General features: G+C 31.0%; 1 protein-coding gene and 1 long non-coding RNA gene across 3 annotated transcripts; one reads left to right on the top strand and one right to left on the bottom strand.

Moving 5' to 3' along the window:
* Nucleotides 1-7,319: 7,319 nt before the first annotated feature.
* Nucleotides 7,320-8,704, bottom strand: LOC117317164. The gene is made up of 3 exons (XR_004530122.1): nt 8,392-8,704; nt 7,673-7,770; nt 7,320-7,402 (listed from the first exon to the last, which is right to left on the bottom strand). It is a non-coding gene; the product is annotated as an uncharacterized LOC117317164 (long non-coding RNA).
* Nucleotides 8,705-10,702: 1,998 nt separating this feature from the next.
* Nucleotides 10,703-18,223, top strand: LOC117316797 (neuropeptide-like protein 28). 2 transcript variants are annotated; one of them, XM_033871570.1, is made up of 3 exons: nt 10,703-11,014; nt 16,446-16,550; nt 18,136-18,223. In XM_033871570.1, exons 1-2 carry the CDS (start codon nt 10,795-10,797, stop codon nt 16,502-16,504), a joined length of 279 nt encoding a protein of 92 aa, XP_033727461.1. In that variant the 5' UTR covers nt 10,703-10,794; the 3' UTR covers nt 16,505-16,550; nt 18,136-18,223. The 2 variants fall into 2 exon arrangements, with proteins under 2 accessions (XP_033727461.1, XP_033727460.1); XM_033871569.1 differs by lacking the exons at nt 16,446-16,550; nt 18,136-18,223 and adding exons at nt 12,390-12,494; nt 14,102-14,189 and having other exon boundaries at nt 10,704-11,014.

The following is an 18,223-nucleotide window of genomic DNA, read 5'->3' as shown; positions in this document are numbered from 1 at the left end:
ATATATAACAGGGCTATTGTGTGAATTACAGAGTAAAGGACGAAATTAACACGATAAATAGGAACATATTACATATATAACAGGGCGATAGTGTGAATTACAGAGTAAAGGACGAAATTAACACGATAAATAGGAACATATTACATATATAACAGGGCGATTGTGTGAATTACAGAGAAAAGGACGAAATTAACACGATAAATAGGAACATATTACATATATAACAGGGCTATTGTGTGAATTACAGAGTAAAGGACGAAATTAACACGTTAAATAGGAACATATTACATATATAACAGGGCGATTGTGTGAATTACAGAGTAAAGGACGAAATTAACATGATAAATAGGAACATATTACATATATAACAGGGCGATAGTGTGAATTACAGAGTAAAGGACGAAATTAACACGATAGATAGGAACATATTACATATATAACAGGGCTATTGTGTGAATTACAGAGAAAAGGACGAAATTAACACGATAGATAGGAACATACTACATATATAACAGGGTTCAACAAACTCATTGTTATTAGAAAAGATAAATCTAGAGGCCGCAAGAATAGTCACAGGGCTGCCCATATTCACAAAAAAAGAGTTCTTATATCTGGAAACCGGTTGGTTACCCCTTTCGAAGAGAAGAGATGCTCGGAAACTTTCCTTATTCTATTCTATAGTAAATAATCTGGCACCTACTTTTCTTATCGACCTACTACCAATGTATATTGGCAACATAGCTCCTTATAATTTACGAAATGCAGATTGATTTAGGGAACAACACTTTCGTCTACAACTATCAAATAACTCCTTCTTTCCTTCTACTTCAAAACTTTGGAATTACTTACATAACACTATCAGAAACTCGCCTACCTTAAGTTCCTTCAAATCTAATCTAAAAAAATCTATGACAGTAAACAATATATATGACAAGCATTTTATCAGTTATGGTCCTCGAAAACTAAATATTCTACACAACAGAATAAGAAATCGAGCAAGTGCACTAAGCTATGATCTTTTTAGAGCCAATCTCGTTGATTCACCTGCTTGTCAATGTGGACATCCCTGTGAAGATTCCTATCATTTTTTCCTTAACTGTCCCCTGTACAATAACTTAAGAGGAACTCTTATTGCTGATTTAACCTGGTACGGTCCTGTTAATGTAAATATACTTTGCAATGGTGACACGAATATCTCCTCAACTGACAATATAAAAATCGCCAAAGTTGTGCAAAACTTCTTGAGTAGGTCGGGAAGATTCGACTAATCATCACTTCCTACCCCCCCCCCCCCCCCTTCTTTTCATACTATTTTCCTTTAATAAAAAAAACTTAATCCAAAATGCTCCATTTATCCATATAATATAAAAATGTTTTTTCTTCTAATCGATTAAGTATATTTGAATTCATTCCAAACATTTATATGTCGTGATCTTTCCCGATGCAGTCATTTAACTTTATATGTACCTATCTCCTCCTCCTTCCCCCCCCCCCCCCCCCCCCCCCCCCCTCTCTCTCTCTCTCTCTCTCTCTCTCTCTCTCTCTCTCTCTCTCTCTCTCTCTCATTATATTTTCGTTTCTTTATCGAATTTCTGAATATTTGTATATGCCATCATGTCACTATGTTATTGTTAATTATTTTGTTATTATTATGGGAGAAGTCGTCTATAAGTTGGAAAAACTTACTGACTAATCCCTTTGTCATTATTATATGTCAATAAAATATGTTTAAACTAAATATAACAGGGCGATTGTGTGAATTACAGAGTAAAGGACGAAATTAACACGTTAAATAGGAACATATTACATATATAACAGGGCGATTGTGTGAATTACAGAGTAAAGGACGAAATTAACACGATAAATAGGAACATATTACATATATATCAGGGCGATTGTGTGAATTACAGAGTAAAGGACGAAATTAACACGATAAATAGGAACATATTACATATATAACAGGGCGATTGTGTGAATTACAGAGTAAAGGACGAAATTAACACGTTAAATAGGAACATATTACATATATAACAGGGCGATTGTGTGAATTACAGAGTAAAGGACGAAATTAACACGATAAATAGGAACATATTACATATATAACAGGGCGATAGTGTGAATTACAGAGTAAAGGACGAAATTAACACGATAAATAGGAACATATTACATATATAACAAGGCGATAGTGTGAATTACAGAGTAAAGGACGAAATTAACACGATAAATAGGAACATATTACATATATAACAGGGCGATTGTGTGAATTACAGAGTAAAGGACGAAAATAACACGATAAATGTTAATAAAATATTCAAGTGGAAAAGGAAATGAATGAAGATATATCAATAAAATATTGGGCAGCTTTAGTGCAAGATATGTTCATGAAATAATGTTTTATAGTTTACTATAGGACCTTCGGTAAACTTGTGTGCTAGACATGTTGATGAAATAATGTTTTATAATTTACTATAGGACTTTCGGGAAAAAAACTTTTGTGCTAGACACATTTATTGAATAATGTTTTATAATTTACTATAGGATGTTCGATACAATGTACAACTTTTGTGCTAGATATTTTTTTATTAAATAATGTTTTATAATTTACTGTAGGACATTCGATATAACATTTGTGCTAGACATGTTTATTGAATAATATTTATATTTCCACTTAATTCAGTCTCAATGAACCTACCACAGTTAACTCAAGTCATTTTTCAATGAACTATATCAAGTCCGGCGTAGGAATACATTTGTCGAGCTTGGTCTATAATTTTAATTCCCTTTCAAAAATGATCATATTTATATGAAATAAATTCCATTAAGAATAATATTTGTTTTAATTCGTTATTAAGTTTGTTCACGAAAAAATCCTGAATCCTGAAAGTAATAACCATCTGTTAACGAAGAGTGATGACATACATTTCGATAAGTTCCGTGGTAGATTTGCACAAGTCCATATTTGTCAAGGACAAAATATTATACAAAAATATCAAACAAATATAAATATAAGAATTGAATAAGGTTATGTTGAGGTGTATGTGGGTATAAACCTCAATAGGTCTTGAGACAACTTTCGCAGTTCATAAAATTTGTCTCAAGACCTATTGAGGTTTATACCCCCATACACCTCAACATAACTTTATTCAATCCTTAAATGTTTTATAATTTACTATAGGACTTTCGGAAAAACTTTTGCGCCAGACATGTTTATTGAATAATGTTTTATAATTTAGTATAGGACTTTCGGGAAAAAAACTTTTCTGCTAGACACGTTTATTGAATAATGTTTTATAATTTACTTTATGAATTTCGATACAATGTATAACTTTTGTGTTAGATATTTTTATTAAAAAATGTTTTATAATTTACTTTATGACTTTCGATGTAACTTTTGTGCTAGACATGTTTATGAAATTATGTTTTATAATTTGCTGTAGGACTTCAATGTTACTTTTGTGCTAGACATGTTTATGAAATAATGTTTTATAATTTACTATAGGACTTTCGTATAAAAAAGTTTATGCTAGACACATTTATTGAATAATGTTTTATAATTTACTATTGGACTTTCGATGTAACTTTTATACTAAACAAGTTGATGAAATAATGTTTTATAATTTGCTATAGGACTTTAGGAAAAACTTTTGTGCTAGACATATTTATGAAATAATACTTTATAATTTACTGTAGCAGTTTCGGTAAACTTTTGTGCTAGACACATTTATTGAATAATGTTTTTTTAATTTACTATAGGACTTATAAAAAACCTTTTGTGCTAGACACATTTATTGAATGTTTTATAATTACTATATTACTTTCGAAATAATTTTTTTGTGCTAGACATGTTTATGAAATAATGCTTTATAATATACTAAAAGACTTTCGGTATAACATTTGTGCTAGACGTGTTTATGAAATAATGCTGGATAATATACATTAGGACTTTGAGTAAAACTTTTGTGCTAGACGTGTTTATGAAATAAAGTTTTATAATTTACTAGGACTTTCGGTATATGGCCTTTTCTGGTATAACTGTTATTTTGTTAGTTTAACTGGTTGTTGTCTTGATAACGATTCATTACTTTTATCCCAGTCTTAAATTTTCTGAGTTAATAAAAGTAACATAATTAATATGTCATCAGATGCCGTTACATTAACTAAACAAACATTGGGCATGACGTCAAAATACACATGACGTCAAATAAACACGACGTCAAAATACACATGACGTCAAATACACACGACGTCAAAATACACATGACGTCAAATACACACGACGTCAAAATACACATGACGTCAAATACACACGACGTCAAAATACACAGGACGTCAAAATACACATGACGTCAAAATACCCATGACGTCAAATACACACGACGTCAAATACACCTGACGTCAAATATATACGACGTCAAAATACACACGACGGACGTCAAATACACACGACATAAAAATACACACCACGTAAAAATACACATGACGTCAAAATACACATCACGTCAAATTCACACGACGTCAAAATACACACGACGTCAAAATACACATGACGTCCAAATATATATGACGTCAAATACACATGACGTCAAAATACACATGACGTCAAATATACATGACGTCAAAATACAAACGACGTAAAAATACGCATGACGTTAAATACACACGACGTAAACATACACACCACGTAAAAATACACATGACGTAAAAATACACATGACGTCCAAATATACATGACGTCAAATACACATGACGTCAAAAAACACATGACGTCAAATACACAGGACGAAAAAATACACACGACGTCAAAATACACATGACGTCAAAATACACATGACGTCCAAATATACATGACGTCAAAATACACATGACGTCCAAATATACATGACGTCAAATACACATGACGTCCAAATATACATGACGTCAAATATACATGACGTCAAAATATACATGACGTGAAATACAGTGAGAACGGTATTGTTTCTCTATTTCTCAAAGTCCTATTGGTATATGCAGGACGTAATACGAAATGGATTGTTCTCCTTTACTCTTTTACGACTCATGTCATTTTATTTTGAAGTAATACAAACTGATTTGTTGACTTTAAACAAACAACTCGTGTCACTTTATTTATCATTTTTAAAGGCATATGCATTGCTTGTCCCAAGATTAACGCAGTCAATTTTTATCTCGCAATGAGGGGGATTTTTTCTAGGTTTATATTTATAGCTGTCTACAGTGACGTTATTGTGATAAGTTTACTTCTGTTCAATAATGGTACCTGTTCACAATATACGTATTTAGTCGTTTTGTTTACATAACATAAACATATGACCCCTCATATCACTGAAACCTCGATACACGAAATAGCTTCAGGTGTAATCTTCGTCCATTACACGACACAGCTACAAAATCCATTACTCAATTGGTGTTCATTTATCTGTCCATCCCATCACGTCAGTTCTACCTCATTTATCTATTTATTTATTTAATCATTTATTTATTTATTTATTTATTTATCTTCACCCATTACACGACACTGGTACATTTATTTGTTCATCGCGTCAGTTCTACCTCATTTATTTATTCATTCATTCATTCATTCATTCATTCATTCATTTATTTATTTATCTATTTATTTATTTATTTATTTCATAAAGGTAGTGCAACTGGGAAAAGCTATCGGCACGATATTGCCAGTTTTACCTATAATGTCTTGAAAGTAAAATTGTTACACACAGGTTAACTTTAAACTGCATTGTAGAGACGGGCACGAATCGACAACAGAAAGTGGTAACCAAGATTACTTTAAGTATATTGCTGCTGTCAGAACTGAATATTCCTCGAGTTAACATGTTCTTCGAGTTATCAGGGGGAAAGTTTCACAAATTTGGCTGTGGTTTTAAACAACAGTTTAATTCAATACAAAGAAAACTCAATATAGATATACAGGGAAATGTTGTCTAATATAACGTTTATCGAGTCTGACAACAATTATAACATACCGACTAATATAACGTTTATCGAGTCTGATAAAAATTACAACATACAGACTAATATAACGTTTATCGAGTCTGATAACAATTATAACATACTGACTAATATAACGTTTATCGAGTCTGATAACAATTATAACATACCGACTAATATAACCTTCGGGGCCCTTTAAAAAATAGCGATGACAAGGATTATTTACAGACAGATGGTGGACGAATCAAAAGGAGATCCGAATAGCACACCATCATTAATGGGACGTTTACATTCGATCAGATTTATACAGAGGGTATAAGTATCCATATATCACGTTTAGGTCAGATTGTAACGAAAACAGTTTACTTAGCAAACGGTTGAAATAAATCTCGTCTGAGACTCGATGTAGCTTTACAGGGGGGATAATACATTTGTCATTATTATGCATCTCTTATGAATTTTAAATTGTTTCGATATTTTGACCAAATTTTGTAAACTACCATTAGTGTTGATGATAAACATTAGTGAACGAGTCCTGAGTCAAACACGTCTGACGTCATATCGACCAAACATCAAACACGTCTGACGTCATATCAACAAACATCATACACGTCTGACGTCATATCAATAAACATCAAACACGTCTGTCTGACGTCATATCAACAAACATCAATCACGTCTGACGTCATATCAACAAACATCAATCACGTCTGACGTCATATCAACAAACATCATACACGTCTGACGTCATATCAACAAACATCAATCACGTCTGACGTCATGTCACATACGTAGAACCGGACGGGTAACAGGTGCACTACGGCCATGCCAAACAATCATGAAACATGTCGAACGGAACGAGATTCAGAGGGGAAACGATGTCACAAAAGACATCCTAGTAATATTCATTAACCTGGATTCCTCCTAAGCATTGGATATAAGTCACAACATGTTGGGACTAAAGCTGATCGAATGAAAAATCAAGTTTACGGGATGTTATAAACTATGAAGCGTTATCCTATACTGGCAAGATTTTCTTTAAGGATACTTTGTCCGTTAAGATCCTGACAAACGGATCATGTAGAAGAGTCTATTGTGTCCATAATTTCTGGCTGCATACAATATATAGTATTATAGAAACACAAGGTCGAGACTCAGAGCGGGGACTTGTCCTCCAGCTTACCGCCTACTCCTCTGAAACATTGCACTAGGAAAGGCGCACGTGTGTTTAATTAGGTCAATCAATATCAGAATGAGTAGCTTAGGTAAACGGGTTTGGGTTTTAGTTTGGAGCTTGTCCTTGCATATTGAACAATGGAAACAGATAAACTGATACACAATGATAAACACATATATAATAAAAGTCATCATTTTATTTACATCAACAAAATGTATTACATGTTCTAGTGAGCAAGAAATCTTTGGCTGCTGGACCGACCTGGAAATAAAAAATGTGTGATTTAAAACGAGGAAAATGGAGGAATATAAGAATGCATGGGTTGTGCTATTAACCCAGGATCTAAGCAGCGTGGACAATCAGTCGAATTCACATTCTTATTGGAAAATAATCGGAACATCAGCCATAGTTTGTTTTTTGTATGTCAGAAAAGTTCTACATATACTTTAGTGAGACAAACCATCCAAATTCCTCACCAGAATGACATATTTATACATTACTGTATCTATAGATAAACAAACAATTAGTTACCCCTGTATGCTTGTGTAACGATATGACGTCATTTCCGTTTTATCCGGCAACCTGTCCAGTTCCGTTGAACAGGAAGTACAAAAGGAGAATTCCGGAAACTGCAAAGAAAAAAGGCATCCGGTAATATTTTATTGAAAAAGAACGACACGGCTAGATAACACATTGAAATATCTATTAATACCTAGAGTAGATAAATATAGTAAGGGGATCAAACGTTGTCATACAGTTTTGTTGTCATTCTAGGATCGGTCCGTTATACTAAGGACGAAAAGTGTGGAATTCCAGGAAGGAAATAAAGATCATTAAAATCTGAAACTATCTGGGTATTACATAGTCAGTGAGAAGTAATGGTAGTACAGGTTTGTACTGTATATACATAATTATTATATTTATTTATATATATTAAGTATATTAATTTTTATGTAATTATTAAATTAATTTTTATATAATGATTATATTTGTTTATATATGATTATTATATTAATTTATATATAATTATTATATCTATTTATATATAATTATTATATTTATTTATATATAACCATTACAGTTATTTATATATTATGTGAACTCACAATTTTGAAGGTTAAACTGATGTCTTTCCATGTCAAAAAATACTTTCGATAACATGAATAATCCGTTTTATTTACGGAATTAACATAAATCAACAATATTGAAATTTCAGATAATTATTAATGTTTAGTGGTTTATGTACTTACTGCCTCCAAATACGCCCAATCCTTTCCTCACGTCACCCAGTATCCCAGTGGAGCCGTACCCACTCCCTCCGTATCCACCGCCGTATCCACCGCCGTATCCACCGCCATACCCGGGGTACATATTACCGTACTGCCCCATACTGGATTGAATGATTACAAACAAAACCACACAGGGGACCAGGATCAATATTAGTCTATTGTTCATTTTCACGGTTTTTGTCAGTAACAGTAAATCAAGACTGCAAGTGACTGAATCTCTAAGCACTGTCAAACTTAGAGACTGACGAAATTAATTTAAGCAATGAACTTATATAGTTTCTATTATCACGGATTACATGAATTAGCCGTGTATTTATTCCCGGACTTTCCACACTAAATCTTGTATGTATGGATGTAATTTACCCCTGGGTTAATGACGTAATGCTATGTGTAACCATTCGTTCACCTGATCTGAACTTTGTTACGCCATGTTTGTTTACATCTCTATTTGTTTACCTTTAACATCGACCGACCAACTTTGACAGTCAATAACCACCATTTTGTAATAAATCACTGTGGGGAAATATTAGGCGTAATATTTTTTTTTTTTTTTAAATATATCATAGAATTGAGGCTTTCCCTTCATAACTAAAACTGAAAATGTCCGCAACCGTGTTTTGTAAATATTTAAAACCTACAGGGATATATGTTACCGCTCGTCTCTCGCCCACGTCACATGACTCCATTCGATTTTCTCCGTGTGGAATTGTTTACAAACATCACACCCATAAACATTTATTTATAATTAATTGTCCAGTGATTGTACGCAGAATGCGGATTTCTGATTGGTTGAAATTTGTTTTCATACCTCCGAAAAAAATCCGAAAATGGCGCGAAATATGTGACATCACAATACGGCCATTGACATTGCGTATTGATTTGTGAAACAGCATCCCTTAAAAGATCAGTTCCATTGTACATAAAATATGTTTTAATTTTGAAATTTCAATATTAATAATAAGCGTTGATGTCAATTATTTTTTAGTTTCATAGTCGATGAAAAAAATTGTGCAAAGTTTTGTAAGAATCCGCTACACGGATTCATACAGTTTACTAACATTTTTTTTCATACCCCAATAAAACTTTAAAAAATGACATCAATGCTTAAATATAATATCGTATGGTTAAGGCTCATGTATCGATATATCTTAACTACATTTCACTGTATTAAAGACGAAATTATTGTTCAATAAGTATGGAATCTAATGTTATAGTCGCGTTAATGAGTATGAAATCAACATTTAAAGTCGCTTTAATGAGTATGAAATCAACATTTAAAGTCGCTTTAATGAGTATGAAATCAACATTTAAAGTCGCTTTAATGAGTATGAAATCAACATTTAAAGTCGCTTTAATGAGTATGAAATCAACATTTAAAGTCGCTTTAATGAGTATGAAATTAACATTTAAAGTCGCTTTAATGAGTATGAAATCTACATTTAAAGTCGCTTTAATGAGTATGAAATCAACATTTAAAGTCGCTTTAATGAGTATGAAATCAACATTTAAAGTCGCTTTAATGAGTATGAAATCTACATTTAAAGTCGCTTTAATGAGTATGAAATCTACATGTACAGTTATAGTCGCTTTATGGGCATGAAATCAACAGTTATAGTTGCTTAAATATAGAACTACAGTTATAGTCACTTTAATAAGTATGAAATCAACAGTTAAAGTCGCATTTAGTGCTAGCAAGTTTTAGTCAGTCGTATTCCAATGAGAATCTTTTGAGAAGCAATTAAAAACGAACCCCTACACTATTTTAACACGACTCGGTCAAACAGCTTTGTTTCCGTCTGTTAAAATATTTTCGAAATTCAAAAATAATCTGATAAACTTCTTGTCGGTACAAAAAAAATGAAACATTGAAAAATAAATCCAAACAATGCTTGACCTGAGATATTTTATTGATTCATATAAGCTTGGACTGTTTGAATGATATGAAATTGTTTCTGTTTCCAATTAACCGTTCAATTAGGTCACGTGTGTTGTTATTTTAATTCCTAAAAACTTGGATAGCCTCGATACCTGATATAACTGTATGATATTATTTTTAACCGACAAGGAAATAAAGACTCGATAATATACATTAACTGTTTTTCATGTTTATAATCTTATCCTAGGTTTGTGGTAGATGAGAAGTGTATTGAGACTTTATAACTAGCCTACGGTGTGTTTACATTTCCTGGTGTTACACAAGGGTAGATGCTACACTGCATTACGTCAGAGAAAATTCAGCCAAATTATTATCAGACCCTATAAATAGGAGCATAGATTTAATGAAATCAGTCTCTCGTTTAGTCACTGTAGAGATTCAACTTTCGTCTATCTTAGTAATCATTCTAAAAATAACATTTCGTCAAGATGAACAAAGGAGTTTTACTCATCCTCTTCCCGTGTCTCATCAGCTTTATACTGATCCAGACCATTCAGGGTATGTACGGCGGATATGGAATGAACGGAGGGTACGGAGGATATGGCGGTTACGGGGGATATGCTGGGTACCCATACGCAGGCTTCCGGGCCGGAAGTTACTACGGCAACGCCCGCGAGAATATGAAGACCGCCGCCATCTTTAGTAGTTGTAAGTAAAAGTATTTTAGTGTCTGTATACTGTAAGCTACATAACTTTGGCGTACTCAAATTTTAGCACTTAATCAAATTTGAATAGATCATTAAACTCGTAATTCAATGGAATACTCATCATATTAGGTTACTGCCAAAATATGAACATGTACAGTACGCATAATATACTACGTCACATTTACAGTACACATAATATACTACGTCAACATTTAAAGTACACATAATATACTACGTCAACATTTAAAGTACACATAATATACTGCGTCAACATTTACAGTACACATAATATACTACGTCAACATTTAAAGTACACATATTATACTGCGTCAACATTTACAGTACACATAATATACTACATCAACATTTACAGTACACATAATATACTACGTCAACATTTACAGTACACATAATATACTACGTCAACATTTACAGTACACATAATATACTACGTCAACATTTACAGTACACATAATATACTACGTCAACATTTAAAGTACACATAATATACTAGGTCAACATTTACAGTACACATACTATACTGTGTCAACATTTACAGTACACATAATATACTACGTCAACATTTACAGTACACAAAATATATTACGTCACATAATATACTACGTCAACATTTAAAGTACACATAATATACTACGTCACCATTTACAGTACACATACTATACTACGTCAACATTTACAGTACACATAATATACTACGTCAACATTTACAGTACACATAATATACTACGTCAACATTTACAGTGCACATAATATACTACGTCAACATTTACAGTACACATGATATACTACGTCACATCAGCTGTTATAATCTTGTTAAGATAATTCATTAGATAATTATAAGAGATTCATAGAGGTGCCATGTACAACTCTCCGGACATTTTACTCTATGACAGCATCATATTGTTTAGATTATCATTTTACTCAAATCAAATGACCACAACAAAACTACTCTCAAATCCAATTCTAGTGGTTGACTTGTGTTTGTTTAGATTTTTGCATGTTCATTGATATATTTATGAAAATACACCGTATTCATGTATATTAACATTTGACGGTCAAGTTGTATCATCACCTGATAGTCAGTATAGTATAGCATTACCTTATGATACATTCACGGTATAAATATTAATTTTGGTGGTCGAGTTGTCTTAATACTTTGGTACATTCACGGTATAAATATTAATTTGATGGTCGAGTTGTCTTAATACTTTTGTACATTCACGGTATCAATATTAAGTTTGGTGGTCGAGTTGTCTCTTTACCTTATGATACATTCAAGGTATACATATTAAGTTTGGTGGTCGAGTTTGCACTATGCCCACAATTAATACACAAACCCGTTGTTTCTTTTACAGTGATCGGATTCTTTGTTGTCTTGTTCCTGTTTAACCGTACAGGACAGATTCTTGGATAGACGGGACAAGTAACAACACCATGTAACGTTAATCACACACACAGGGGTACGTAACGTAGGCGGAAGTTGGCAAATATAAAATATAATATTTACATTTACACTGCAGCCTACTATATAACTTTACCAAGCTCACTTGAAGGTTATGAGTCCATAACTTCCAAATCTTTTTTATGACGTCATTATTATAGTGACGTCATAATTGTCACGTCGGCGATAACGAAAGATGGCTATTGAAAAGGCTGTTCCGTCTTTGACGATAATAATTTGTTCATTTATCTTAGGAGAAAAATTCCTGGGTATAGTCTTTAAAAATCGTTGCCAAATGTCAATATAAGCATTGAACTGCTTTCATTTGGAAGTTATGTGCTGATGAATGCCCATAACTTCCAAATGAAAGCAGTTCAATGCTCAAATGTACATGTATAAAGCTTTCCAGTATTTATTGTGTTGCTAATAATGCCGTATTTCTTCGCATTAAATAGGTTACTTACACTCAAATAACGTTAAAGTTTGATGACCTAACACTTTATTTACGTAAGCTCTAGCATTAGATAATGACTCATTCACGTCAGGCCAAACATAACATAGAAGATGACATCACAATCAACATTTCCCAGACCTACTAGTATCGTCGATACTGGGATTTATTAGCAGAACGTAATAAAAGGCATGTTTTCAAATTTTCCATCTGTCAGTAACTGGAATGAACTATTCTAATACGTACAAACTTATGATTGTGTTCATCATTCCGAAAAAGCAATAGAAATGATCAGAAATAACGATGAAATAACAATATAAATAAAATAACAATAGAGATAAAATAAATGATCATATATACCGATAAACGAATCAATAGAAATTATCATAAAAAAGATACAATAACAATAGAAATAAAATAACAATAGAAATAAAATAGCAATAGGAATGTCATAAATTACGATAGAATAACAATAGAATTTATCATAAACAAGATACAATAACAATAGAAATAATCACAAATAAAGATAAAGTAACAATTGAAATTATAAAAATAACGAATAAATAACTATTAAAATTGTCATAAATAAAGATAAAATAATTGAAATTATAAAAATAACGAATAAATAACAATTAAAATTATCATAAATAAAGAGGAAAAAAAACAATAGAATAAAAATTGAAACTATCATAAACAAAGATAAAATAATAATAAAAATTATCATAAATAACGATAAAAAACCCAATAGAATTGATCATAAATACCTATAAAATAACAATAACAAATTTCATAAATTAAGATAAAATAACAATGAAATTATTATAAACAACAAATAAATATTATTTGAAATTATCATAAATAAAGATAAAATAATAATTGAAATTATTATAAATTACGATAAAATAACAATGAAATTAGCATTAATAACGAAAAAATAACAATAACAATGAACATAAATAGCGATGAATTAACAATGGAAATTATCATAAATACCGATACAAAAACAATAAAATTAATCATAAATAACAAAAAAAAAATCATAAATGAAGATAAAATAACAATGGAATTATTATAAACAACGAATAAATAACAATTGAAATTATCATAAATAACGATAAAATAACAATAGAAATTATCAAAATATTTTTTGAAATTTTGTTTTTGTTTACTTTCAGGTCTACAGCATGCAGCCAAAGATTTTTGCGTATTATGGTTTTTGAATTTTACGCATTTTCTGTTATCAATAAAGTGGTTTAGAAAACATTTATGCGTGAGTGTTGTTGATATTCTACTTCCCAGATCCATGTTCTTTACATTCGTTTAATGAAGTTGGATTGACAAGCTTAAGTATTCTTTTGATGTTAATACATGTATGAGATGACATAGAAACAAGGACATTTATTACACATTAGCAGAGGTATCATTGTTGTCTAACTTCTCGTTTGAATTCTGTAGTTTCCCCCGGATTCAAATCTGGGTCAAGTCACATACGTCGTCTGATTCAAAGACGACATTCAGCATCAATACCTAAGTCAAATCTGGGTCAAGTCACATACAGTTGAGTGTAGACTAAAGGTTACACCCAAGTGCACTCCGAGTGCACTCCATTTGGACTTGGAGTGCACTCCGTTTGGACTCCAGGTAAACTTGGAGTGCACTCCAAGTGGACTCCGAGTCTACCTGGAGTCCTATAAGACACCATGCCTACCCCAGTTCTATAATCAGACTATATATATATATATATATATATATATATATATATTAATACTTTGATGCTTTTAATATAATTTACATATAAATAAATAGATTTTTACAAATTACTTTTGTTCTGTTAATATTACTATTAACATTTGTTTAGTCTACTAGGAATATTTCTTTTATTGTTAATACATGGTAATAATGCCTTCATGTTAAATTTGTATTTATTAAGATCCATAAAAGACAGCTATACAATTTATGCTATAATCAGGTTTCTATGAAAGTTAATTGCTTATTATTTCATATTTCATTAAGATGTAAGTAAATTGTATTTCATTTTATTAAGGAATTGAAAATTATTTCAATTAGAATATTTATTACTGTACATATATCATGACGGTAAAGGAAGATTAGATAATATATCTATATTGTGTTATTGAAAGTTTACAGTATTTAATGAATTATGTGTTTTTTTTAATAAGACATTCTCTACATACATGTACTCAATTCAGGCAAGTAATTATAAAATAAACAATCATTTTAGTTTATAAAGGTTATATATTTAAATGTATCATTAGAAAAATATACATTTACAACTGTACATATTTACGAGCATTATCTAGTTAAATTAATGTTCTGACATAACGTACACACAAGTATGTAGTTCTGGACTACCCATAATGAATGACAGTATCTGTTTAATTGCTATTATTATTGATCATGCATGACTGACTCTGGCCTGACACCCCTGATAACTGTGCCAGGTGAGTTTTAGGAGCCAGCTACAGGTACTGCCCTTGGTTCACAGAAATACCTGTGTCAATTTTGTCACTGTATGGCTTCAAATGATGAAGCTGTGCAAAGCAGGGTCACAGTGTTATAACCACAGGCCAATTAACAGAACAGTAAGATTATCTCCTGACTTGAAGGAAAAGATTGTAGCTCTCCATTTGAGAGGCCTTAAAAAATCAGACCAAAATTACATGTATAAACGAAATACCAGTGTAATTAAGGTGAAAATGTCAAGATAAGTAGTAAAACCATTAACAAATTGGTTAACAGGTTTAAGAAGACCAATTCTATTGAAATGAAGTCATTTTTTACTGAAATTAGAAAGTAAAAATAAGCTGTTTCTTATATTTATTACATTGTAATCTGTCTTAACCATAAGTCATTGAGACCAAACGTATTGGCTGGTTTATGCAGGTGTCCGGTATGTAGAGGTACAATGTTGAATGATATAAGTTCAAAAAAAATTAATGCAAATCAAATAAAGAAATGATGCAGTTCTTATCTTGTTATATTCAAAAATATAAAGACATTGCTTTAAAAAAAATAATTGTAAAGAAAGAGATTAAAGTTAAAAAAAAATAATTTCAGTGTAATTCCAAATGGTATAATGAATGTAAATTCACCTTTTCCCAAACCAACCTATAGCCTTATACCCGTAATTAGTACACATTGTTCTCGTCCAGGAAATAAGATTATAGAGCCTGAGGTAAAATTTGCCTAAGGGCAGTTGGACACCGTCACACGGCAACCTATGTACCATTTACCTGTACTTTGGTACATTCACGGTATAAATATTAATTTGATGGTCGAGTTGTCTTAATACTTTTGTACATTCACGGTATAAATATTAAGTTTGGTGGTCGAGTTTTTTTCTCTTCACCTTATGAAACATTCACGGTATCAATATTAAGTTTGGTGGTCGAGTTGTCTCATCACCTTATGATACATTCAAGGTATAAATATTAAGTTTGGTGGTCGAGTTTGCACTATGCCCACAATTAATACACAAACCCGTTGTTTCTTTTACAGTGATCGGATTCTTTGTTGTCTTGTTCCTGTTTAACCGTACAGGACAGATCCTTGGATAGACGGGACAAGTAACAACACCATGTAACGTTAATCACACACACAGGGGTACGTAACGTAGGCGGAAGTTGGCAAATATAAAATATAATATTTACATTTACACTGCAGCCCACTATATAACTTTACCAAGCTCACTTGAAGGTTATGAGTCCATAACTTCCAAATCTTTTTTATGACGTCATTATTATAGTGACGTCATAATTGTCACGTCGGCGATAACGAAAGATGGCTATTGAAAAGGCTGTTCCGTCTTTGACGATAATAATTTGTTCATTCATCTAAGGAGAAAAATTCCTGGGTATAGTCTTTAAAAATCGTTGCCAAATGTCAATATAAGCATTGAACTACTTTCATTTGGAAGTTATGGGCTGATGAATGCCCATAACTTCCAAATGAAAGCAGTTCAATGCTTAAATGTACTTGTATAAAGTTTCCAGTATTTATTGTGTTGCTAATAATGCCGTATTTCTTCGCATTAAATAGGTTACTTACACTCAAATAACGTTAAAGTTTGATGACCTAACACTTTATTTACGTAAGCTCTAGCATTAGATAATGACTCATTCACGTCAGGCCAAACATAACATAGACGATGACATCACAATGAACATTTCCCAGACCTACTAGTATCGTCGATACTGGGATTTATCAGCAGAACGTAATAAAAGGCATGTTTTCAAATTTCCATCTATCAGTAACTGGAATGAACTATTCTAATACGTACAAACTTATGATTGTGTTCATTATTCCGAAAAAGCAATAGAAATGATCAGAAATAACGATGAAATAACAATAGAGATAAAATAAATGATCATATATACCGATAAACGAATCAATAGAAATTATCATAAAAAAGATACAATAACAATAGAAATAAAATAACAATAAAAATAAAAATAACAATAGAAATAAAATAACAATAGAAATAAAATAGCAATAGGAATGTCATAAATTACGATAGATTGAAATTATAAAAATAACGAATAAATAACAATTAAAATTATCATAAATAAAGAGAGAAAAAACAATAGAATAACAATTGAAACTATCATAATCAAATATAAAATAATAATAAAAATTATCATAAATAACGATAAAAAAAACAATAGAATTGATCATAAATACCTATAAAATAACAATAAAAAATTTCATAAATTAAGATAAAATAACAATGAAATTATTATAAACAACGAATAAATATCATTTGAAATTATCATAAATAAAGATAAAATAATAATTGAAATTATTATAAATTACGATAAAATAACAATGAAATTAGCATTAATAACGGAAAAAAAAATAAAAAATCATCATAAATTACGATAGAATAACAATATATATGATCATATATATCGATAAACGAATCAATAGAAATAATCATAAATAACGATAAAATAACAATAGCAATGAACATAAAAAGCGATGAATTAACAATGGAAATTATCATAAATACCGATACAAAAACAATAAAATTGATCATAAATAACAAAAAAAATCATAAATAAAGATAAAATAACAATGAAATTATTATAAACAACGAATAAATAACAATTGAAATTATCATAAATAACGATAAAATAACAATAGAAATTATCAAAATATTGTTTGAAATTTTGTTTTTGTTTACTTTCAGGTCTACAGCATGCAGCCAAAGATTTTTGCGTATTATGGTTTTTGAATTTTACCCATTTTCTGTTATCAATAAAGCGGTTTAGAAAACA

Source organism: Pecten maximus, chromosome 18, assembly GCF_902652985.1.
Source record: "Pecten maximus chromosome 18, xPecMax1.1, whole genome shotgun sequence".
NCBI classification, from domain to species: Eukaryota; Metazoa; Mollusca; class Bivalvia; order Pectinida; family Pectinidae; genus Pecten; species Pecten maximus.
The sequence above is the reverse complement of the archived record's forward strand: the minus strand, read 5'-3'. Positions and strand labels throughout refer to the sequence as shown.